Source organism: Colossoma macropomum, unplaced genomic scaffold (genome assembly GCF_904425465.1).
Source record: "Colossoma macropomum unplaced genomic scaffold, Colossoma_macropomum, whole genome shotgun sequence".
Lineage (NCBI taxonomy): Eukaryota > Metazoa > Chordata > Actinopteri > Characiformes > Serrasalmidae > Colossoma > Colossoma macropomum.
In genome coordinates, this window is record NW_023494789.1 from 22,997,375 (window position 1) to 23,024,393 (window position 27,019).

General features: G+C 40.1%; 1 protein-coding gene across 2 annotated transcripts in view; it reads right to left on the reverse strand.

Moving 5' to 3' along the window:
* The window catches only part of sept9b (septin 9b), a 96,363-nt gene extending 69,724 nt beyond the window's left edge, over window positions 1-26,639 (reverse strand). Inside the window, exons 1-2 of one of the 2 annotated variants that reach the window (XM_036570583.1) lie at window positions 26,121-26,639; window positions 321-588 (exon numbers count right to left, since the gene is read on the reverse strand). In XM_036570583.1, coding sequence (XP_036426476.1) covers window positions 321-588; window positions 26,121-26,142 — 290 coding nt within the window. In that variant the 5' untranslated portion in view covers window positions 26,143-26,639. Of the gene's footprint in view, window positions 1-320; window positions 589-10,544; window positions 10,741-26,120 lie in introns of those variants that run through there. The other variant, XM_036570582.1, reaches the window with a different exon arrangement.
* Between the last annotated feature and the right edge of the window lie 380 nt (window positions 26,640-27,019).

Here is a 27,019-nt window from a genome sequence, read left to right on the forward strand (position 1 = left end):
TTTGATTACGTCTTTACGTTTCAGCTGTGTGTGTATGGTCAGTTGCTAGGTAACAGACATGACCGTTGATTGTCGGATTCAACTGAGTAGGTTAATATCCCCTAACTTGAGATAAGATGCTGTAAGACAAGACAGCCGAATTAAGATTTGCTTTTGTAATATGGATTTGTGAGAAATCTTATCTTGACAAAAAAGACAAAAAAAGATAGGACGTTTCTGTAATATGGCCAAAAACAAGCTTTATTTTACAATTTAATTAAAAGAGTAGTATAGAAGCATGTACAAATGTATCTGTTTACAAACAGAGTACAGATCTATACCTGGGTGATCCATCAATGGCTTTGCCGTTATTGTTGGATGAGATGTCTATGGAGAGCTCGGAACGCCGTGACACAGGTTCAGGGGTCCGAGCTTTGGGTTTGGAGATATCGAGGGGCTTGGTGCCATTGGAGCCGAGCTCGTAGTGCCGGCTGGTGGACGGGGAGATGGCACTGCGCTGCTGAGCATTAGAGGGCGTGCGGCGGATATGGGGAGAGGAAGAGTGTGAAGAGGAGTCCACGTCCTCCACCTCAAACGACCTCTTCAGGGCTAAGGGCAGAGAAAACAGAACAAGAGCTCACTCAGACTTGAGTTTATGCCAAAAAAAATACAGCATCATTGTCATAAGACAAACTGGTAACTCCAGAGAACAAAGTTTGTATGTGACACTGCTAAATATAAACCTCATCAGTCTGGGTGGCAGATATCTAATCTGTGATCGACTGCAGCATGGATAATGGACTATCTGACTGGACGACCCCAGTATGTGCGACTGCAGGGCTGTGTCTCAGACAAGGCTATGTGCAGTGTTGGGGCACCCCAGTGGACTGTGTTAGCTTCATTCCTGTTCAACCTGTACACCTCTGACTTCAGGTACAACACAGAGTCACGTCATCTGCAAAGATTCTGGGATTACACAACCATTGTGGGGTGTATTAGGAATGAACAGGAGGAGGTATACAGGAAGCTGGTGAAGGACTTTGTTGACTGGTGTAAGCTGAACCAGCTGCACCTAAACATCAGTAAGACTAAGGAGATGGTGCTGGACTTTAGGAAGTCCAAACCTGCCTTGTCACCAGCCACCATTGATGGAGTTGATGTGGAGGTGGTTGGGAGCTACAAGTATCTGGGTGTGCACTTGGACAACAAGCTGGACTGGAGCTGTAACACTCTCGCAGTGTACGAGAGGCCAAATCCGTCTCTACTTCCTGAGGAGGCTGAGGTCTTTTGGTGTGTGCACTAAGCTCCTATGGACATTCTACCAGTCTGTTGTAGCGAGTGCTTTATTCTATGCTGTTGTGTGCTGGGGCAACAGCATTAACAAAAGTGCTCTGAACAAAATAAACAAACTTATTAGGAAGGCTGGCTCAACAAGCTGTTAGCCATATTGGATAACACCTCACACCCCCTGCAAGCTACACTGGATAAACAGAGAAGCACATTCAGTGGCTGACTGTTCCAGCTGTTAAAGAGCGTCATGTGAGATCTTTCTTACCCACTGCTATACGGCTCTACAACAAGTCTCCTTAATGCAGAAACGGTACTGATCTTCTGCTGTCTGAACTGTGCTGAACCTCATTAATACACACTGTGCAACATATCACAACTGCTAGTGTAATGACACTTTCACTATGCCCTTTACACTGTAATATTGATGCAACTCCTAGTTAGTTATGTCTGTACTCATTGTGCTTTTAGTTTACCTCATAACACTCAGTGCCTGCTTTCATGTAAATACAAAAATCTGCCGCATATACTTTTATTTTACTTCTCTTATACTTTAACTTGTGTCTAGTTTTATTTCTATTTTGTATTTTTATTTTATGCATAGTATATATAAGTTTATGTGCAATTATATGTCTTGCTACCGAAACACTGCAATTTCCCTTCGGGATCAATAAAGTTCTATCTATCTATTTAGAGAGAAAGCATCATTAGAGATAAAGAACTTGCAGAGAAAACACTCAACCTCTGCAGGAATGAAAACTCAAAATCCCCAAACAAAAACAGAGACTCTTCTCTCATTACGGAAACCTTGCTTTCCAAATGGGAACACAAGAGACTAAAAGGCAGAAGACATCACTTCCTACAGAATGTGAGGAAGCCATGGGGTGATGTGTTCACTTGTGTGTGTGTGTGTGTGTGTGTGTGTGTGTGTGTGTGTGTTTGTGTGTTTGTGTGAGTGCAGCTGTCCGCAGTGGGATACTCAGTGGTTGTGTAATAACTGTCCCCAAAGGAATACTCAGTGGGAATCTCACTGAAGAAATGGACGTGTGGGTGCCTTGAGGAACCGACCTAGTTTCTCTGTGAGCTCAGACATAAATTCAGTCGTCTGTGGTGTGTTCGGGGGTTTTGGAGACAGCTTTTACAATCTGCTTGGTTGAAGTGCTATATCTAGAGATGCACGATGATATACTGATATTGACAAATAATATGACAATTATTCCAAATCAATATTTGATGATGTATATATTGTACTCTGTAAGACCTAACATCACTTAAACAGTCTGCTCAAATTTTCAAACTCAAACATACACAATCACAACCACTTCCCCAATATGGGTGGAGACACATAGGCTAACAACACAGAGGTGGAAATGTCAACATATGATACTAAAGTCTACGTATGACAGTTTACTCACTGTTTTGTGTACTCGGTGTGCAGCGTGTTATTCTGAGTGAATAAGCTTTATTGATAATCGTTCGTGGACAGAGCTGTCTGCAGAGGCTGCGTTTCATGTAGCAGGTCAGTCAGAGGGAGCGTTTTTATACAGTGTGAGTATATAAATCGTAGCTTTATCTGAACATGATGGTCTATTTTAATGTACAGTGTGAGTCACCAAAGAACAAGATTTCTAAAATCACACAGTGTTTACGTGGCTTTAGAGGACATTCAGCTACAGCTCAACCAGCCAATCCAAGTGCTTCAAACGTAAACTCCACAAGTGAGCTCCTCGGATGTGTTAGCCTCGGATTCTTGCCGTCACTGTGCTACAAGAGACCGATGATAGAAGATACAGGTGAGGATCAAAACTATGGAACATACATAGCTTTTCTTATGTGGAACAAAACCTGCTCTTCTCCACTGCAGCGCTACTCAATCTAACGTAAATAATGTAGCATAGCTACCTCATTTAAAATCAACTAGATGTTATTGATTTAATTTTAAGGTACACTGCACTTATTTACACTAACAGCTACTTAATGCTAGATAGGTTACTCATTATAGCATCTGAATCCGTATCAGTACTAAAAAACATGCTGTCATACTAGTATTCTGTCTAAAAAAAAAATATATTGATGCATCCCTAATAAAAGCATCATGGAGGTCCTTTTATACAGTGATCGGAAACACAGTAGCTCACAGAAAGCTCCAATTCCACATGCTGATTCATTCTGCTGACCCACATGGACATTCACACACACCAACTACTCTGGGGACAGATTTATTCAGCTAATCCTTAAAATCTCAGGCTCATTTCATACTAAGGCTTATTATTCAGTAACTACGGGGACTTCAGTGCAAAGAAGCTGAGCTTGTCTCAGGTTATAGAAGTATGTAATAAAACTGGCCACTAAATAATAATAAAACTTAACACGGTTAAACAAAACAAAGACACTGAATGTATCACTGACAAGATGTAAGGTTTGATAAGGTTATGCATGATGCGTGGGAGTGCATGTATGTGTGTGCATGCATGTGTATATGCACGTGTTTATGTCTGTATTTATCTCTGCATGACTGTAACAATAGCTCTTTCTCTGCACGCAGTCCCCAGTGTGAAATCACTCCACACAGCTGTTTATTGGTACATCAGAAAGCCTGTTAATCCAGTCCAGTCACAGACCATAATACCCAATATCTGCTGTGAAAGACTTTTTCTCGGGCAGCTGCTCCTGCACACGGTTTATGCCTGACCACTCACTCTTAACACACCCACTAGCAGCCTGACTCTTGCCTATTAAAAGCTGGACTAGCCCACAACACCAGTATCAAGGCATTACAGCATGAATCATAACTAACAATGAATTGTATAACTGATTAATCTGTTAACCATATTAACCATTAATTTGATTAATCGACTAATCAAACTACTCAGCCTTCTCTGGTTCCTCTCTTTAATGATTCAAAGTTCTGTCTTCTTGCTTTCTTCAGTGTATTACAGTCTGTCAGAATGACTGTGTGGATCATATGAACGTTAAAGAGTGCATTTTAAATGAAATAAAAGAAGCCATATCGCCCCCTACACTTCCTGTAGTGTATTACACTCTGTCAGAATGACTGTGTGGATCATATGAACATTATAAAGTATTAAAGCACTTTTTAAGTAAACAACATACTAATCAACTTTGTTAACTAATTGTTAAAGCCCCAGTCATCAGTAATTTGTCATTTTAGACATAACCTTCCCAACCCTGAACGTGAGAGCACGCTCTGACTGTCTTTCTGCTATTTTCCCACACTCACAGCAAACTGAACAACATTAAAGCCACTTTCACTTCATTAAAATGTTTTACAGTGCAATAAAATTCGAAATGAACACTTGAGTCCCCTATTGTGCCACCCTCCAGTCACAAAGTTCCCATGTGATTTGGATTCAGAGTGAAAGTCAGTGTATGAAAACAGTGAGATGTGGCTTCAGACTGTAGATCAAACATTTTCTATATGCACTTTTACAACACGCACATTTCCAAACTTTTGCTATACAAAGCAACCACGCCACCCAGTCTCTCCATCACTGGAGCTGACAGTAACAGCCTCCGAGCTGACCCCAGGCCACGGAGGAGCAGCCAGTATTGTTCAGTGAGTGCAGAACACCCCATGACAAGTTCAAACACTGATGAATGAATGAATAAATTTCTGCTCAGTGGTCAGAGACCTTGGCTATGGCTCATGTGGGTCACTGCCTCCAACTGCATCAAGATAATCACAACTGACAACATATTGCTGCTGTCAAAATTATACCAAAACATAAAAATCTTACAACATCCAATTTTTTGCACCACTGCACTGTACATTGTGTGGACATTTCATTAAGAACAGACCAACTGTGTACTTAATTATGTAATTAACTATTTACATTCTGTACTGACAGATATGAGTCTATACCTTTTTTACATTTGTTTCTATGTAAAAATGACACACATTGCAATAACATATAGGATGTAGTTTTTCCATTAAACTCTACACACAGTTACTTTTCATCAAATTTAAATCATGATAAAATATCTTCTCCTTCACTTACAAACACTACTGTGGTTTGGATTGAAAGTGCAGAATCTGCACTTTCCACACATTTTTTTCATTTGTTTCAAAAAGCTATAAATAAAAAAAGAAATACTATAAAATCTCAACATGCTTCTGTTACTGCCAGCTATAACAGTGACTTCTAAGGGTTAAAAGGTAGTTCAGAGGTCAGGAGAAGTTCACTAGGTCATAGCTGAAAAAGGTCAGAGAGAGACTTTCTCATGATACTGTAGTGAAATGTACACTGTGTGTACAGAGTTGTATAACTCTGTACAGTGAAAGAAAATAAATTCTATGTCAATCAGAAAGATTTGCGATGCACCCTGAAGCTGTGAAATGCTAATTACCTGGCTCCTCGTCTGACAGGAGTTGGAACAGCATAGAAACAAAGCCTGGCTGGGTGTTACTGAGAGTTGGAGAGCACTCTGCAGCCCTCAGGCCATTACAACTGACCAAAAGCCTGTCTGTCTGTCAACATTTACAGTAACAGCAAAGCTGGGCGTCTGCTACTGGGCGCCACCATGATGGCTGGACCTTCAGACAGTGGAAATGAAGGCATCCCTAGTGGCCACTTAGACTAGTAAAACCCAGACTACACACACAAGAAGGCAAAAATATAACATCACAATGCTTAAAGACATTTTAACAACACAAGACACGTATCACAGTTTGTATAGTTTTAGTTGGAACACACACAATGCACTAGTGTGCCAAATTCAAATATGCTATCAAAAGCCATGAGCATGAGGATTTTATTTCTTTATTGTTGTACATACCTATATATTATGCCTTCTAAACCTCCATCTAAACCTTTTTTTATGAGCCAGGCGTCGTATTATACAAACATCTCTGAAATCTAATCTTACCTGTTACGTCACCATGACAACTTACAGGACAGTAGCTATTACTGAATAACAGTTCCTAACTTCATCATCTTATCATTAACTCCAGATAAGAAAACAGTATTATACAAACATCCTAACTAGACTAAACCTCCTAAATACTGTGCTAACTTTAGGATAAACCCCAACAGCGTCTTAATTTCTATTTAAGCATCTGTTTCTGTCATTTTTAGGCAGCTGTGTCATGCAGCATAGTTCACTACTAGCATAATGACCCTACATTTATTTATACTGTAAAACGCTGCTTTCATTGTGAGATGTTTTTCTTTTCTAACTCAGAAAAATCTCAGACACTGCACAATCTCACAATCTCTACCATCCCCTTTTATCACCTTCGAGTGCTGATGAAAACTGGTCAGATAAAATATTACAGTGATGACACTCTTATACAGAGTGGATTAATACAGCAGACATATTAATCTACAAATGTGAATTAATATGGCAGACAATTGTGTGCAGGGTTGTTGCGTTATCCACTGTCCTATCTGTCCACTTAACAAACATTACATTATCCCTTGAGGTTTCAGTTTTTCTAATGTATCTGAACACGCTCAAACTCTCCAGATACAGAGGGGGCACGTAACTAACACAGTCTTTAGCAAATTCAACTGTGCACATAAAATGTGCATAATGTAATCATCCTTGCAAATGCATGTTTGTGATATATCACTCAGATGTGGTGCGAGGCCTAATAGCAGCAGATGTAAATAGAAACAGGAAGGTGCAACTGTCATAATGAAACCCCTGCAACATCTCTGAAAGGCTAACTTTAAAGAAGACAAACAACAGACAAACAAGAAAACATTCTTGACTTTAAAGAACCCATATCCTACATTTTAGTAATGTATTTCACTTTTTTGTATGTATATATATACATACACATATATATATATATATATATACATACAACCCCAATTCAAAAAACGTTCGGGACGCTGTGTAAAATGTAAAAAAATGTAAATAAAAATAGAATGCAATCATTTGCAAATCTCACAGACCCATTTTTTATTCACAATAGAACATGGAATACATATCAGATGTTGAAAAAAGATACATTTTATCATTCTATGAAAAACATTAACTCATTTAGAACTTGATGGCAGCAAAGCATCTCCAAAAAGTTGGGACAGGGCCGTGTCTACTATTGTGTATCATCCCCTCTTCTTATAATAACAGTCTATAAACGTCTGGGAAATGAGGAGACCAGTTGCTAGAGTTTTGGGAGAGGAGTGTTAACCCATTCCTGTCTGATGTAGGATTCTAGCTGCTCAACAGTCTTGGGTCTTCTCTTTTCATTTCATGATGTGCCAAATGTTTTCTACTGGTAAAAGGTCTGGACTGCAGGCAGGCCAGTTCAGCACCCAGACTCTTCTTTTGCGAAGCCATGCTGTTGTGATGGATGCAGTATGTGGTTTAGCACTGTCTTGCTGAAATATGCAAGGCCTTCGCTGAAAGAGACGTTGTCTGGATGGGAGCATATGTTGTTCTAGAACCTCTATATACTGTTAAGCATTGACAGTGCCATCAGAGATGCAGGCTTTTGAACCTCTCTCACCTCTCTCGAGTCCGTAGGACATGGCGTCTGTGGATTCCACTTCAAATTTTGATTCATCTGACCACAGAAGAGTTTTCCATTTTGCCTCAGTGCATTTTAAATAAGCTTTGGCCCAGAAAAGACGGCAGCATTTCTGGATTGTGTTGGCATATGGCTTCTTTGCATGATACAGCTTTAACTTGCATTTGTGGATTGCACGGCGAACTGTGTTCTGGAAATGTTCCTGGGCCCATGCAGTGATTTCCAGTACAGAATCGTGCCTGTTTTTAATGCAGTGCCGCCTGAGGGCCCGAAGATCACGAGCATCCAATATTGACCGTCGGCCTTGTCCCTTGCGTACAGGCATTTCTCCAGATTCTCTAAATCTTTTGATGATATTATGTGCTGTACATGGTGGGATATCCAAAGTCTTGACAATTTTACATTGAGGAACATTTTTCTGAATTGTCCCACAATTTGTAGATGCAGTTTTTTCGCAGATTGGTGAACCTCTGCCCATCTTTGCTTCTTTACACTCAGATGCTTTTTTATACCCAGTCATGTGAGATAGTTGCAAATTGCTCCTCCAGCTGTTTTTATTAGTACCACTTACTTTTCCAGCCTTTTGTTGACCCTGTCCCAACTTTTTTGAGATGTGTTGCTGCCATCAAGTTCTAAATGAGTTAATTTTTTCATGAAATGGTTAAATGTCTCAACTTTCAACTTCTGATATGTGTTCTATGTTCTATTGTGAATAAAATATGGGTCTATGAGATTTGCAAATGATTGCATTCTGTTTTTACTTACATTTATTTACATTTTACATAGCGTCCCAACTTTTTTGGAATATTGGGGTTGGGTGTGTGTGTATGTGTGTGTGTGTGTGTGTACACACAAAGCTGTACAATGTGTACAAAGCTGACCAGCTAATCTGTTATAGGCTGAAAAGACAAAAAACAATGCATTCAAAACAGTCTGTTGTTGCAGTTTACTTTTCACATACAGACTGTGGAGTGAACAGTACACTTTGGAACTTTAGCATTCATTCATTCAGTTTTCAAACTACATCAAATTTTTATGCTTAAAAAAGGTAAATTTGGTTGTCCATGATGTGTTAAACGTATGTTAATGTAATATACATGTAATCTTTTATCATTTCTTTCATTAAGAAATGATGACACAATGTTAAGGTTAAGAAAAACAGAAAAAGCAGTTACAAGCACATCACAACTCACAGAGAGATTTCACACAGTTTTATGCACACACACACACACACAGTCACATATTTACAGAGTCTGAGCAGGCACAGGAACAAACTTTTTCCCTCTCTTCCTCTCTCACACACACACAAACAGCCACACACTTTTTTTTCTAGTCATAAAAACACGTTTTTGTGGAATTTTCTTTCCCATCAGAGAGAAACAAGTACACAATCAGTCACCCTGATTAATGTAACAGGAGCTCACCAAACCAAACCAAAGCCTCCAGCCGTAAGAATTCACAGAAAGCTCTACAGCAGATCCTCTACATGTTCATCACTGCTTACAATTCTTATTTCTATGCAAAACACACTCTGATATACCGAAGATACCAGACTAACCTGAGAGTACGACTGATATTAACTATAATCTAGATCTGAGCCATTTTGGAGACTTTCTATAGGACTATTCATAGCTGGAGCCAACAATATGCTCATAAGAAATAAGTGGCAGTTTTCCCAGCCTAACAAAGACATTCAGTGCTTGTTAAATCTCCACAGCTTGTATAATCACAATAAAAGTTATGGCAAATAGAATGTGACACTCTAGAGAAGCCGCCCATGAGCCTAAGATCACTGTGCCCAATGCCAAACATGGGCTAGAGCCCCCCAGCATTGGGCTGTGGAGCAGTGGAACCGTGTTCTCTGGAATGATGGAGCTCCATCCAATACCTTTGGGATGAGTGGGATGAGTGATCCAGGCCTGATCATCCAACATCAGTACCTGACTTCACTAATACTCAATCAAATCCTCACAGCAATTTTCCAACATTAATGTAAAGAGTAGAGGGTCTTACTGCAGCAAATGAGGACAAATTCACTATTAAAACCCTTCATTTCAGAAGAAATGCTGGAACAGAAGGTGTCAACAAACTTCAAGACATACAGTGTGTCTCAACCAATCACTGGTTTCCAAGGGGAAAACATCTGGTCATATTGATATGCACTTATAAACAAAAAAAGGAAGCCAGCATTGAACACAGCTCAAATGTACAGAGTGAGAAAGAGAAAAGAGGAGCAAGAGAGCTGTGACAGACTTGAAAAGAGGGAACTCCTGCCAACTCCATGCGGAGAAGAGGGGGAGCCGAAGAACGAGGTGAAAACGAGTGAAGGTTAGGAGAGGAGGAGTGTGTGAGATCCAGATGTTGGGCTTTAGCTCCTTCAGAGTCTTTCACTGTGTGTCTGAATGAGAGATTTCCTATAGACACACTCCACTGAGCGCAACATCTGCTCTCTCACACATGCACACAGAGCAAATCAGTACCAGACTGCACTGACTTAGCTTAGATACAGTTATACTTCAGATGCTCTGAGAATATCACCCAAAATAACGAGATACGAAATACATAAAATGCACAGTTGAAGTTGATGAGTCAAAAACGAAGCACAGTACATGCAGGCTGCATTAATACTTCACTGAACTTTAAATAAGTTCACACAGATTATTGTTCTGTTTACTTACTAATAGTGGTTCAGTGAACTCTAAATGCAGCCAGGTTATTATAAGTTAAACAACTTTTTTAGAGTGAAAAACTCAAAAGAGCAATATGAAAAAAGACAAACCTTTAAAATTGATCCCCTCTGATTGTGCATTTTCAGTTAAATCTGACATGCTGCTGCTCCCTGTATGAAGCAGACTACTCACTCTTCTAAACTCACTCTTCTAAAAGCAAAACGAATCTCAAATTTGGAGCCGACTGTTAGCAGACGGTGAAAAAGGCTGCAGTTTCGATCACACACTCACACACAGAGGAGTCTGACTCCTCTTAAAGGACTAATGCTCTTTTTCTCCTCCCTCTAACGTCCCCCACACCCCCTGCCACTCTCTTTCCTCTCGTCAGACAGCTCAGAGGAAGTTTGACACCATTCGCGTTCACGCTGTGTGTTAGTGCCCATCTATAACATGATCCTGAGGTCAGTAAGCATCAGTGAGATGTGTATAAAGCCCCCGAACATTGGGCTGTGGAGCAGTGGAACAGAGTTAAAGTTCTCACTCTTTTTAGGAAATTATTTTCCAGGACAAATTCCAAGACAACTTCCATGACTCTAGAAAACAGAGGATTCTTCAAGGGTTTTTTAGTAAAGACAATGGTTCAAAGGACCATTTGCAGAGGGTTCTTTGAGTCTTCATGGTACTATATAGAACCATTTTCTTTTTTAAATAACCTTTAGAGAACTATCTTTTTTAAGAACGTATGAACATTCTCCCAAATTAGTTCAAACTTCATTCCCACAGTTAAAAATACATTTAAAAAAACAATTAGGTTTTCAGAGCTTATCTGTTTACTAAGAATTATATCATAATGTATAGAAACCCAATGCAATAATAGAGATAGTAATAAGCTAAATATATACAAAATCATCATTTATAGGGTACTTTCTATTGGGAGCAGTCTGGTATAACCCCTAACCCCTAAAATTAAACTTGTAATATAAATCTTACCCCTTTTTACTCCTTTTTTTCTCAGTGTCTTTTTTGTCTCTTTTAAAGTGAAAAAGTGAAAAGATTTAGATTTATCATGAGTTTAAAGTTTAAATAAAAAAAAATCTGTCCCACGTTTTCATGTCACTACCAAAAGACAAAGAGGTTTAGTCATAGGCGGAGTCTTTTTTAGCCACGCCCCTGTACTTTAGAGCAGGAAGTGAGACTGCATCCCATGGTGAGCAGTTCGATCCCACTGTTTTAAAGTAAATGTATCCCAAAGTCTGAAAATCAGTGTGAAACATTAATAACAGTCACAAACAAAACATATATTTTCATTTTCAAAATGGAATGTTCAATCATTTGTTTTAATAAAATCTTAAAGCCTATTTTAAAATGACGTACAACTACCAGCCTTAACATTAACGTTGACAGTGCAGCCTTTAATGATCCCTAACAGACTGAGTGATACACTGACACACACTCACACAAACCACTCTTCACCCAATCGTCATTGGTGTAGCCTCGTTCTAGGTGTTCCAACACAGCGTCCACATACCTGTTCACACTACCTAAAAGATGCATCTCAACTTCACACTTTTCCAGGACTAATATATCCAGCACATCTGATCAATTTTCTCATTTTGCAGGTGTTTTCCATGACTACAACACTAGCCTATAAATTCTCAGGGTTTCCAGGACGTGTTGGAACTCCTTCTAATACCTTTGGGATGAGTTGGAGTGATCCAGAACTGATCATCCAACATCAGCACCTGACCTCACTAATGCTCAATCAAATCCTCACAGCAATGTTCCAACATCAAGTGTAAAGCCTTCCCAGAAGAGCAGCGGCTGTTACTGCAGCAAAAGAGGACAAACTCACTTTTGGTACTCCTATTAACAGACAAAAGGTTTCAGCATAGAGTAGCACTGTGGAGTTTCATTAACTTTATTAATGATAACATACCATGATGATTGTGATCTATTAGGAAATATTGTGATGTTGAACTTTATCAATACTGGCCAGCACTGCTGTGTGTGAATAAACTGTGAATAAGCACCATTCTCTAAACAGCTGTGGTCCCTCTAAACATGCACAGACAAAACATTAAATCCCACACAATCAACAACATAAACTCATATTCATTTAAAAGGAAAACATACATACACACGCATGGTGTAAACAAGCACTAAAACGCTTTCGCTATAACAAACACTTGTGAATTAAAGTGTGCCCTACATTCAGAGTTGATCCTCAGTTCAACTCTTCACTCTCCCGGGTGTATAACTGTCCCTCCGCAGCAGAGGAGCTGTTACACTCACCGTCTGCTGATTCTGTGGAAGCTAACGGAGCTCAGGCTTCCCTTCAGCTCTGTTTGGTTTGGCCCCGGGACAGCTCTGCAGGGCTGAGTCTGAACTGGCTTATGAAGCAGCAATAAGATCCAAGACCACTTCAAACACACAGCTTTGCTAACTGAAACACAGGGCACAGCTACTCGGCACTTAAAGGAGTTCTATTTCTCTGACGATTAGGTTGAAAAAATGTAGATGCTCTGAGAAGACCATCACACACATACACAGCGAATACTCACAGTTACATCACATGTCTAAGTAAGCTGAGTTGAAAAATAAAGAACAAAATACTCCAAAATAAAGATTTTTTTATCTCTATCTCCAGTTTTTCAACTCTGTCTCTCTCTGCTGCATTTGTTTTGTAGCATCACTCACCATAGACAATAATTCAGCTCAGCTCTCTTATTCTGAAAACAACAGAAAACCCAATGGCTCAAAACTCACTTAATAGAAGCCAATAGCCACGTTTACATGCAGCCTGATAATCTGTTAATAATCCGACTAATAGCTCAATCGGAATAGAATACATCCATGTAAACACCTCAATCGGAATAGACTAGTCCGATTGATCCCATTCAGAATACAATTCCTATCCGATTGAACAAGGTGGGTAATCCTGTAAATAATCTCTTAAATAGAAGAATAATATCCATGTAAACGCCTGTATCTGATTACACTCCCAATCGGAAAGTTTAAGTACGTTCTGTGCATGTGCGTCGCGTCATAGCGAAAGTGTAAACATTCAACATGGGGGGAGCAGAAACTGGTTTGCAGAGGAGACCAAGTTTATGCTATGAGCTTTAAAAGACGGCGGTAAGACGGGCATCCAGCTTATGTGTCTCAGAACATGATGTTTTCCTCTCGCCTTTCTTTAATAAGTACATGTGAAGTATGTTTTTCAGAGTCAGACATAATTTTAAAACAACTAAAAACACAAGCGTGCCAACTGAAAACTCATCTCACGCTGACTGGACCTCACGTGATGTTCGCTGTCATTGTAATGTTTACTATAAGTGGTACCTCACGCATGCAAATGTATTCAATCGGATTGTCAAAAATCTTTGCATGTAAACATAGCCAATGTTGAGTTGCTGAATTCTGTCAATAAATGATTTCAGTCTAAGCTGTTTAAATTAAGCTGTAAATGTGCACCTTCTTCAAAGATGTGACTAGGATGGAAAATCAGCCTAAGACTCAAATGGAGTAGCTTTCACACTGTTTCATTTTAACACATAATATTCTGAAAATCAAACCAAATATTGGGTTCTAAATTAAAAACAGTAGAGAATCTGGAAATACAGGTATCATTAACCACCTGGTTAGTCCGCCTTTGACATAGCAGCCCTGATGGAGCATATCTCAGACTTGAACCTGGGCTTTTCCCTGGTGCTTTCTGACCCAGTCAAGGAGAACTGTGCTGAGCTCTCATCAGCACAGGAACCTTCATCAAAGAACCGGGTAAGAGGCCATAGACGAGTGCACAAGTGCTAATACGACAGTGTTGAAAAAGAGCTGGAGACACGCTGCCATTCGATCTGCCCTGTACTCCAAGGCCTTTAGCCTTACTGCTAATTAGCAGCATGTCGTGGCTGAGGGTTGAATGACTGTTAACAAAAACAACCGGAGGAAAAAAAGAAAACCTTTTCCATTTCCTTCAGCTATTACTTTGCCATCTTTCTCTGGGAGTTCACACAGCTCTCTGGTGGTCACAGTAAACTCACAGACTTCTTAAAAGCGCCGCAGTTAAAACAGTGCTGCAAAGTTAACAGGCAGCGAGTGATGGGTTTGTGACGCACGCTGCAACTGGAGTCGGATGGAATCGAATTCACCCCAATGAACCCCAAAAAATCAGTCTAGATCTGAGTGATAAAACAGCCTTTCTCACTGCGCAAAGAGACAGAGAGCTCAGGGCCCAGTCTGTGCTGTTCAAGTGAGTGTTAGAAAAGAGAGAGAGAGCGAGCGAGAGAGAGAGAGAGAGAGAGAGAGAGAGAGAGAGAGAGAGAGAGTGACACTAATGTTTCCTCTCTCTGGGTAAAAGTCTGGAGCTGAAGCTCTGGTCTGGCAGACACCAGTGACTCCGAAACTGAGTGAAACTCCCTTTGGGGGTTCATGCCATGCTACAGATCCCCAAAAGGCCTGAACGAGTACATGGCGCAAACATCTCCTCGACTGATCCTGACTGACTCCCGGGCCCATAAACACAGCAAAGCAGATCAGGTTAAAAACTGAGGAACTGGGTCAGTCTTAGGGTTAAGGTTAGTGTTACCGCTAGGGTTACAGTCAAAGTTAGGGCTAGCTGACGGAGAACATCACCAATTTTTCAAATTGTCTGCATTATTAAGTGGTAAGAGTGGTTTCATGTGGAATGGCACACTGTAGAGAAACTTACTGACTGTACAGTGGTGGTGACAGGAACCAAGGATTGTGATATTTTGCCATTTAATTTATTATTCAAGACCACCAGTGGGCCTAGACTTGAGTTTTTATATGTAATGTTGATGATGATAAAACAATGGTCAGGATTCCTTTGGTGACAATTTTGCCTTACAACATCCTGCACATACCTCTCCACAGTAAATGCATTTTAAAAATATGTTGTATTTCAAAACATAATCCAAAACTTAACTGACTTAGCACCAAACCACTCTGAACACTCTGTAGTACTCATACCAGCGCAACACACACTAACACACCACCACCACATCAGTGTTACTGCAGTGCTGAGAATGATCCACCAACCAAATAGTACCTGCTCTGTGAGGGTCCATGGGGGTCCTGACCACTAAAGAACAGGATAAAAGAGTATATATATAAATATATAGCCCAAATCACTCCATATTAATTTCTCTGCTTGGACAAAAACGCTAGCCAACTCCGCTACCTACACTCTTAAAAAAGATCGTGTTTCATGGGTTCTTTAGTGAAGAAAATATAGAACCATTAACATTCAAAGAACCCTCTGAAGGACACTTCAGATAGACACTACAACAATAGAAGAACCCCAAAAAGGTTCTGTATAGAACCATCTACAGCACATTCTCCATGAATCTGAAGAACCTTTCATGATGCAAAGGACCCTGTAAACATGCAAAGGGTTCTTTGAGTGTTCATTACTCTATATAGAACCGTTTTTCTTACTAAAGAACCCTTGAAGCACCATCTTTTTAAAGAGTGTATATTTGCCAAAGACACTTTTCTTGAAACTGTTTGAATCCACAGTTCACAAATCTGTAACACCAACAACTCAATGACTGACTGAACTCTACAGCTCTGTGGATTAGCATCACAAATACAGGTAAAGCTAACCAGCTAACTAGTTAACTACACTCTGGCTTAGTTAGCAATCCCTGATTAAAGATTAAGGTAAAAATCTAACTTACCACTCATTTCATCTGACAATTTCTCATCCAGTTCATCTGACATTCTCTCATTCATTCCATCTGACATTTTCTTGCTATAAGGCCACTCTGCTTCAAACAACAAAAGAAAAATAACAACTAGCTAGCTAGCTACTACCGTTACACTGCTGTTTTAGTTAGCAAGCTAGCTAGCTAGGTTAGCTGGATAAACAGATAGCTAACGAGTCAGCTAAGCTAATGCTAACGGTACTGTAAAGGGATAAATTAATATAAGTTGAAGCCGCTTATTAAAAACACTTACATGACACCATTAACATCTGTTTGTAAGAAGTGTCATTATGATATTTAAGCAATTAACAGTAAAATAACTCCGATATTTACCTCTCCTCTCAATACTGCTGTTTCCTTATGAGGAGAACGACCGTTAGCTTCCCGTTAAAATTTAAACGTAACTGACCACAGTGATGGGGAGTCGATTGCAAAAGAGTCGATTCTTCGACTCCAGCTCGTCGTCTCCAGTGATTTTGAGAGTCGAAACGCTTCGAGTCGACTCTTCGAGTCCGTGTTTTCTCGTTGTAATTCACTCGAGGGGCATTCTGACGGAAGGGTGTGTTGAGCTTGAGTGGTTTGTTTACCAATTTTATGATAATTCAGCCGCTGATAAACAAGTTTTTCTAACTCGGCTACGCAAAATCACAAACTCTTCATTCTTTTCATTAGTAGTGCTGCAACAAACAAGGATTTAAAACTGTACCGTAAACTGTGAAAACTGTGCTTATTATGAACTTTTCCGTTCCACCTTAAATGTGCCGCGGTTACACTCTTGTGCCTGTACACTTAGGTACCTGCTGCCTCATTTAAGGTGGAACTTTGTGTGAGGTACGAAGTTCAGTTTTATGGTGAGGAATGTCAGTTTACTGTTGGGCGATTAATCAAAAAAAATATGATAATTACGATGCAACGATTTTTGTGCTGCATTCCGTTTCGCTATGATGCTTTTTTAAGTTAAATAAATGCGTGATGTTGTCAAAATAACTGTGATTATGATTGTTGTCATACTCAAGCAGCCCTACTATAAGTGTAAACCTTTTTGAAAATGGTTCTGTAAAGCACCAAAAAAGGTTTTATTGTTACAGATTTGACATCATGATAATAGAAGAACCCTTTTTGGTGCTATATAGAACCCTTTTCAGAAAGGTTCTATATAGAGCCATCTACAGCACATTCTCCATCAATCTGAAGAAACCCTCTATTGATGCAAAAGGCTCTCTAGGACTGGAGCTGGACACTGCTTGGTCAGTGATCGGGTTAACTGGACTAAGGTTTGAAATGAATACCAAGTTTGATTGATGGCATGGAGAGAAGAAGGACTGTTTAGTTTAAGGGCCGTGAGTTGAATGACCCTGTATTTTTGGCTGTTTCTTTACCTAATAATGGTAATGTGTGAGGAATGACACTGGCTATTTTTACTTTTGCGTGATTGAACTTGAGTGGTCTGACCTTTCAGCTGCAGACATTACAAACCAAACAGCCACATAATAAACAACGTCAAAAGAAACACTGCCATTACAAATGAGAACAGATCATTTAACACCAGCAACTCCACCGATAACAAACAACTGACTCTCTCTCTAATGAGACACAAATACATAGTTACACTATATAGCCAAAAGTATGTGGACGCCACTCCTAATTATGGAGTTCAGGTGTTTCAGCCACACCCATTGCTAACAGATACCATCAAGCACATTGCCATGTAATCTCCATGGACAAACTCTGACAGTAGAATGAGTTGTACACAACAGCTTTAACTTTAAACGTGGCACTGTCATAGGATGCCACTTTTGCCACAAGTTAGTTCATATTTCTGCCCTGTTAGATCTGCCCCCAGACAACTGTAAGTGCTATAATTGTGAAACGGAAGCACCTAGGAGCAACAACAGCTCAGCCACGAAGCGGTAGACCATGCAAACTCAAAGGGGAGGGCCGCCAAATGCTACAGCATGCTGTGTGTAAAAATTGCTTATCCTTTGTTTCAGAGTACAGATCTCCAAAATGTTTCAGGAAACAACATCAATACAATAACGCTGAGCTTTATGAAATGGGTTTCTGTGGCTGAGAAGCTGCACACAAGCCTAAGATCACTATGAGCAATGCCAAACATCAGCTGGAGTGATGTAAAGCATGCCGCCTCTGGACTGTAGAAGTGGAAACGTTCTCTGGAGTGATGATGAAGACCAGAATGCACAGTGCCAACAGTAAAGTTTGGTGGAGGAGGGATAATGGGCTGGGGCTGTTTTTCACGGTTAGATCCCCTTAGTTCCAGTTAATGATGATGTTATTGCTACAACATTACAAGACATTTTACATACTTATATGCATCCAACTTTGTGTCAGTAGTTTGAAGAAGACCCTTTTCTATTCCAGCATGACTAAGCCACTATGCACAAAGCGAGCTCTGTAAAGACATGGTTTCACCAGTTTGGTGTGAAGGAACTTCACAGAGCCCTGACCTCAACCCCCTTCGAACATCTGTGAACGATGATGAACAAGATGAATGAGAACGGAATAGAAAAAGTCCAACATCAGTGTCTGACCTCACAAATGCTCTGAATGGGCACAAATTTCTTACAGACACACTCCAAAGTCATGTGGAAATCTTCCCAAAAGAGTGGAGGCTGTTACAGCCACAAACAGCTCATACAGGAGTGATGGTCAGGTGTCCACATACTTTATATGTATAATATGGTGTATTATAAACCATATACCATTATATACCATTTTATAAGGGGATATTATTGACCGCTGTTAAATACAGTTATACAAACCTCTAAATGCAACTCAACCTCAGCACAAATAAAAGTGTTTTATCAGCATTTTAGGGGGACCTGCAAAATGGCATGAAAAAGTTCACTGAAAAAATGTGGGTTTAATTAGAATAAACAGAGCAAATCAGGGGCGGCACAGTGGCGCAGTGGGTAGCGCTGTCGCCTTACAGCAAGAAGGGCCTGGGTTTGATTCCCGGCCGGGCGACCGGGGTCATTCTGAGTTTGTATGTTCTCCCCGTGTCTGTGTGGGTTTCTTCCGGGTTCTCTGGTTTCCTCCCACGGTCCAAAGACATGCAGTCAGGCCAATTGGACATGCTGAATTGCCCCTAGGTGTGAATGTGTGTGTGATTGTATATGTATGTCTGTCCAGGGTGTATCCTGCCTTCCGCCCAGTGACAGCTGGGATAGGCTCCAGCACCCCACCGTGACCCAGAAGGATAAGCGGTTTAGATGATGTATGTATCTATATAGAGCAAATCAGAACACATATGCTGTTTCTAAAGCCTTCACAATGAACCTTGGTGATGAGTGTGAGAGAGAGGAATATGACTCATAGAGGATATCCTATGCGCTACTTGAATGGGAGTTGTACTGAATTGGCCAAGCTGTGGGAACATTCAGCTCAAATAAACACACACACACCTGATCAAACTGAACAAAGAGAACACTCAGTAATAACACAGGTGCATAAACACACTCAGTAGCTTACACACAGCTCACTGATACACATGCAGCATGTTGACCGTCACCCACTAAATACTGTTCTGAGGTTGAACAGCTTCACAGAACGATGGTAATTAACTTAATGTGAAACTAGGGGTGGAAATCTGGCAATATTTATCGTTATTGTAATAAATCACAATCTGCTTTTCTGAACAAATTGTGGATATCATCAGTACCTAGAATGACCGGCTGCATGTTTTGTTAGAAAGAAAGCATAAATAGGCCTGATTAATTGGATTCAGTGCAGCACAGTGTGAGAAATGTTGAACACAAATCATTGAAACATACTCCTGAAAGTGTAGGGGGCGATATTGCTTCTGTTGCTTCACTGCTCTACAAAAGAAGAAATCACTCATCACAGATGCTGTGATGACCATGCTGATTCCTGTTGCTACACGATCTGCGTCCCCTGCCCCATTTGCACTGCGCCAACCGCTGTAACACATGCACAGATCACATTACTTTTATCAGCACTAACTGATTCATGCATGCTTACATTGTTTGAGTGGTAACATGACAGTCACATTCCCCATTAGTAAGTACATGTGTTTTGCACTCTTCTGTGATCGGTCAGCAAGCTATGCTACATGTTCATCCGAGAAAACAGTGCTTTAAAGTGTGATTATCTACCTGAGCTGTTTTTCTTTGTGCATAGTTGTATTCATAGCCTGTAAGGATGCTACAATAACAATAGCACAAATAAAGCTAGGCAAATTATAGGTATAATCTCAAATGGCTCCATACTGCCTATGTAGTGCACTACGTAGGCCATTATAAACAGCTTCTACACACAAATAGTGCATTATATGTATAAATGAAAGCCACTCATATTCAGTCAAAGACTCCCTATCTAATATTTAGTGCACTATTCCAGTGTTATGCTGCTTTATAGAGAGAGGCCTTTTCATGATCTGCTGATATTAGAGTAGTTAGAGAGATATTTTCTCAGGCTAATCTGTTAATACAATGCAATGCTGTAAAAAGGTTGGGCATGCCTGACAGTGCTGCACATGTGGTGCTAATCGGGTAAGCTAGCTAAGATTGTGCAAAGTTTGTGAGAGCCCCAGAGCTATTTAATTTTGAAGAGGTTTTTTTCTGGGCAGAGCATGGTTGGGGTAAACGTTAACTGAGCTTGAGAAAAGACGTCATTAAATAAGACAAAAAGCAGCGTTAAATTAAGCAGTACACTAGCTAAACAACAAAAGCTAAGTAGCTAGCTGGCATGGTAGTTTGCGACCATTAGTCTAGGAAATAAGGTCTTACAGAACAATAATAATAGTAAAAATAATTATAATAATACTAAAGTAATGAGTTAATGATACACCCAAAGGTTATTGTTGCAGTAGTAAACAGTCTTCAAGTGTCCTTAGAAGTTTCAGTGTACGACTTCGGAGTACATAAATACGACTTGAGTTGCGTTCAAGCAGTTTTGGTCGGATACAAGACAGATGCACTGGAATTAATGTATTTAGTTCAGTTAGAGAGTCTGTTTATCATTAATTAGTGCAATGTTTATGAGATGAGTAATGTTTTTATCCAATTTGAAGTATCACACATGATTTTATCCTGCAGCATTCATGTTTGACTCCTGAGTAACTGAAATAAACCTGTTTACAAAGGCTGTCACAGCTTTTTCGATGCCCCCAACTTGGAAACTTAAAATCATTATCAAATAATCAGAGTTTCCCACTAGCAAATATGAGACTGTGGTGGCAATCACAGCTCGGCAAAGGAAACCACCACTGACACTGTGATGCAGAAGAACAGAACAATAATCAAAAGATTAATCAGTCACAGAAATAATTATTTACTCTATAGTAAGTGAAGGTGAGCACTCCCATCAGTATACGGTAGCACAGGCACCTCAAAAGTTGCTTTTGGTCCTCTGGGGTTGTGCATATCTTCTTAAATTTTCCTTTAAAGGCTTTTTTATACAACAAGACACTCATATGCTTGATGTTATCTTCATCACTACTTTCCAAAACCGCTGCAGGAATTTCAGCAGCTGTAAACTCTCTGCAGCCATTTCACATGTGTCTCTGATGTGGACTGAATGAAAAATGAAGGGTTTCCGACATGATGGGTCAGTCCTTAGTGATTTCCTGAGTGTCCATTGGTCAGTTTCACACAGAATGTAGACAGACACACGAATTCACCAGTTCCACACGGTGAGAGGCAGATAACGTGTATCTCAGCCCCTCTTTATAGGCTTATAACTCTAGATGGAATGGAAGTGCAACTCACACTTACAGATTTGTGAAATGTGTAACTGTATTTCTGTGCTGGATTATCACAAAGATACACAAACAGATATAGTAACGTCCAATTAGAATCGCAGCACTTTTGTCGACCCCAGAGCTTTAATATTGTAACAGTGGTTAGAAGAAGATTTTATTAAACCAAGCCGGCAGAAAAACACATAACATACAGCAAACCTGGGGGAGATCACCCCCCGCCACACACACAAACAACCTGCAGCCCAGACACAAAATAACACACACAAACCATACATCTCAAACTAGCAGAACAACACATAAAGAACAATAAACAGAACCTTTTTAACTGGAGCTGTTTGCCACAATATTTTGTCCTGATGAAAATCAACTAGGCTGAAATGCTGGCATTTTGACTTGTCACTGACATTGCTAACTTATCTCATGTGCATTTAGAGGCTGGCCTTGCTTTACTTATACCAGGGGTCGGCAACATGTAACTTTTACTGTCCTGTTGTGGCTCCACAGCAAAATGAGATTTCTGGGTAATAATATAATAATCCTCCTTTGCAGTAAAATAAAGCTCTGCTGATTGCTCTACGTTTAAGTTTAAACAATAAACAGCCTTAAACGCTGGATTTAATGTAGCCTACAACTGCTAATTCACCCTTTAACCCTGAAGATCAGCGCGCAGACTGCTGGTCACCATAGCAACACAGACAACAAACAATCATGTTTAGCTAGTAGCTAACGAAAAGGCAAAGAGAAAAATGTAAGACAAACATCGATAATTTGGAGACAAATGGACGTTATTTGCATTTATAATCACTCCAGCTGGTTTCACCAGCTTCTCATTCGAATTTTCCTGTTCCACCTTAAATGGTACAGCACTTACATTCTGACGCCTCAGGCACCATTTAAGGTGGAATGTGAAAACTTGAACAAGAAGCTGGCAAATGAGAAGCTGACATCAGCCTCGTAAAAAGTTGAACGTTGAGAGACATTTTACAAGGAACTATTCTACTTTTTCGGAAAAGTTTCCTGCCAGAGATGCAAGAAAAGCAGCAATAGCTGAGCTAAAGCTTAAAGCAGAGCAAAGTAAGTCTGCGTTTTTGTTTATATTCTATTTTATATCCTATACTAGAACATTAGCACATACTGAGACATATTTACAGCCAAGGAAAATGGACATACAATGTTGTGGCTCCCAAGGTGGTTTGTTTTTTGTTGAAAGGACAAAATAGCTCTTTTTAATACTTGGGTTGCTGACCCCTGCCTATTGTGGTGTTTTTTGAGGAAATTGTTGGGTCAAGCACCTCAGCCATTGTTTGGCTTCTTCTTGGCTCATTGCACTACCAGCGTTAACCTGTTACTTGTTACACAGTCACACTTTCCCTGCTTATTCTCTCAAGCCAAACAGTGTTGAGCACAAGGTGTGAGCCACATGTAGAAATAATTAGCGTAGTCACACTCCGTCCACGTTAATGAAATACTGCTGAGTGCTGACATTACAGGACGTTAGTGCTGCAGTTGAAGTGCCAAGAAAAACAAAAGGGCGCCGAGCCTGCAGGGCCCAAATCACTCCAGAGCCAATCCACCATATCACTTCCCAAACACCACGCAGTGTGAATCACCACGGCAACTGAGATACACACCAGCAGCAGGAAGCAGCTCGGCCCGCAGCTTCCTCCAGTAAAGAGTTCGAAACCAATCACGAGGAAACCTCTGTTTATTCTGACTAACACCCGTCACACACACTTCTGGACAAAACACACACACACGTGTGTATTTCTCTGTTTTTTGTATGAGTGTATGTAAATGCTGCTGTGCTAGTGTGTACTGTGTTAATATGTGGGTAGAAAAAGCATTTTTCCTTGTGTAAAGTCCCCACAACAACACAGCGTTCATGTTTTTATCATCCACACAGATCTACATTGTGTGAACTTCGTTATGACTCTTACAGCTCCTCATAAACTGGATTTTTTCAGAGATTTCAATATAACAGCTAAAACAGTGCCTCTTTGTGGCCATTGCAAGAACTGCGGGTCAAAAATATGTTTAAAAATCTATCATTTTTTTGGTTGTTTTAATAGTAAAACCAAAAAACTCCAAATATGTAATAATAACCATATAATAATATACCCCATATATGTGTATATATACATGAAATATGTACTAATAATACTACTGCATTATAATACTGTTTTTTCTTCTCAAAAAGAAACAGGCTTGCTGTTTCAGTTTTAAAAATGAAATATGGAACTTTAAAAAAAGCACTTTACAAGGTCAGGAGCATTTTGCTGGTCTTCTACACTTCTTCAAGGGTTCTTTAGTAAAGACTGGTTCTACATAGAACCATGAACACTCAAAGAACTCTTTCCATGGTGAAATGGTTCTTCAGAGTGATGAAGAATGTGCTGTAGATGGTTTTATATAGAACCTATATAGCACCAACAACGGTTCTGTTGTTGTGACAATGTCAAGCTTGCAACAACAGAAGAACCCTTTTCAAAAAGGTTCTGTATAGAATTATATTCAACACATTCTCAATCAATCTGAAGAACCACTTCACCTTGCAAAGAACCATTTAGGCATGCACATCTTTTTAAGAATGTATGTTAGTCCTGTATTACTACTTCTAATGTTTTTGTACTGAAACTGTACAAAAACAAACCCACACACACACACACACACATACACTGAGCAGTTCTGACTGTGCCAGTGCTGCTCTGTGAGGTTTGTGTGTGTGTTGAATCCAGTATTAAGTGGCCTGCAGTTCCAGACAGGGTGTGTGTATATGTGTGTGTGTATATGTGTGTGTGTGTAAGTCGCATTGCCCAAGTGCCGTGAAACAGCTGTTGGCTATGTGGAGGCCGCCGGACCCCCAAAGATTTGAGCCCCGCCCACCACAGCTGCTTAGACTGACCGCACTGACACACTTTCTGTAGAGACAGCTCAACAACATGCACATATGTACATGTATGTGTGTGTATATATACATTCTCCAATACATTCAGTATTGTTCGAATCAGTTTCCTTACCCTGGATAAACCAGACTGACGTTGAAGGGGAACTCCACCAATTTTTAAAATTTTCGGCATAATTAAACGGGTTAGCTGTAAACAAAGTCATTCAGAGTGGTTTGGTATGAAATGCTACATTCTAGAGAAACTTACCGAGTCAGAATTGTTGAAAGTTGTGGTGATAGGAACCAGACATCCACCTCTAAAAGCTCCCTCACAGAAAGTTATTACATGAAATGGTTGTGAATACACTGCCTGATGTCTGACACTGTTTTCCGATAGTTTTAAGAAGAGTTCGGCCTTTAAATCCATTCATGGTGGAGGAATACAAAATATGCAGGGTGTTGTGAGGCAAAATAGTCCCCTCAGAAAACTTATTATTTCAGATTTTCCACTATTTCACCTTGATCAACATTCCATATAAAACTCAGAAGACACCTGTAGGTTCACTGGTGGTTTTAGATAGTAAATAAAATGTCTATATTTGTGTTGTAGTCACGGAGACCCCTGGTTCCTATCACCACCACTGTAAAGAAATCTGAACCATTTCACACCAAACCACTCAGAATCACTCTTTTTACACACACTGTATTATGGAGGAATTTTGACAAATCATACAAGACAAGGGTCATGGTGCATAAAATATCACCTCACAAACACTCTGAGAGTGCAAATCTCTGAACTTCTGTAATGTGAATGTGAGACTCTAAAACCCTGTGTAACACAGTTTGCACACGTGTTCTCATATAAAACTCAGAGGAAGCTCAGTTAAAAAGTACTAAAGACACAAATCACAACGCAAACATTCCTTTAATTACAGATATCTTAGTTTCTCTTCCTCACAGCCCAGCTGACAGTTTACCAGAAATAACTCCTTCTTACAGATGCCTGTTGTTCCGCAAAAAACACACCAAAACAGCAAAATAATGACCGCAAAAGTGACCAAGAAAGCAGCCACACTCACATCTAACACTGCTTTAATAACAAACAAAAAAACAGCACTAGAAAGCAAAGATCACTTATAAAGGACTTTTAAGACTGAAGTCCACTGCTCAGGCAGCATTGTGGCCAAAAGTGACTGTAAGTACAGCTGCGATTCATTCTCTCATTGAAAGCCAAAGAATCCTGGACAGAGCGATAAAGGAAAGAAAGCGGAGGAGAAGAAAAAAGCCCAGAATTAAAGATCAGGAGAGTTTATAGTGAGAGTTTTCCTCTTACCACTGATTCTGTCCCGCTCCATTACTGCATTACTGACCCTCACACACTCACACTGACCGCTGCTGCTTTCCGCCTAACAGGCACACTTCCCCTTTCTGACCACTCACTCTCTTTCTCCTCCTCTTCTCTCTCTCTCCTCTCTCTCTCTCTCTCTCTCTCTCTCTCTCTCCTCTTCTTCTTTCAGCTAATATCAGTAACTGTTAAACTGATTATACTGTCTTATAAAGCAACTTTTCTTCCTCTCTCTTTCCTTTATCTTCTTCTCCCTTTCTTTCTTTCTTTTCACACTCTTGCTCTCTCTCTCTCACTCTCTGTTTCTTGTTCTGTCCTTCCCCCTCTTTCTTTCTTTCTTTTCCCTCCTTCTCTTTCTCTCTCTCCTCTTTCAGCTAATATCATTAACTCTTCTCCTTGCAAAGCAACTTTCCTTTGTTTTCTTCTCCCTTTCTTTCCTTTTTTTCTCGCTTTCTTTCTATCTTTCTCCCTGTCTCTCTTTTCTTCCCCCTCTCTTTCTTTCTCTCTCTCTCTTTCTTTTTCTTTCACCTAATCTAAAAAAACTTTTTCTGCTTGCAGAGTAACTTTTTTCTTTCTTTCTTTTTCTTTCTTTCTTTCTTTCTTTCTTTTCTCCTTCTTACTCCTTTTCTCTTTTTCCTTCAGCAAAACTCAGCGATCAACGAGTAACTTTTCTCCTTTCAAAGCAACTCTCTCTCTCTCTCTCTCTCTCTCTCTCTCTCTCTCTCTCTCTCTCTCCCTCCCTCCCTCTCTCAGTGTTACTGCATGGCCGTGTGCCGATCATACGGACATCCTGTCGTTTTTTCCTCCTCCGCTGTTCTCCCTCTTCCTCTGCCACTGTGGCTGTATTGTGAAGGTGGTCATGTGACCCTCCAGCTGAAAATAACCCT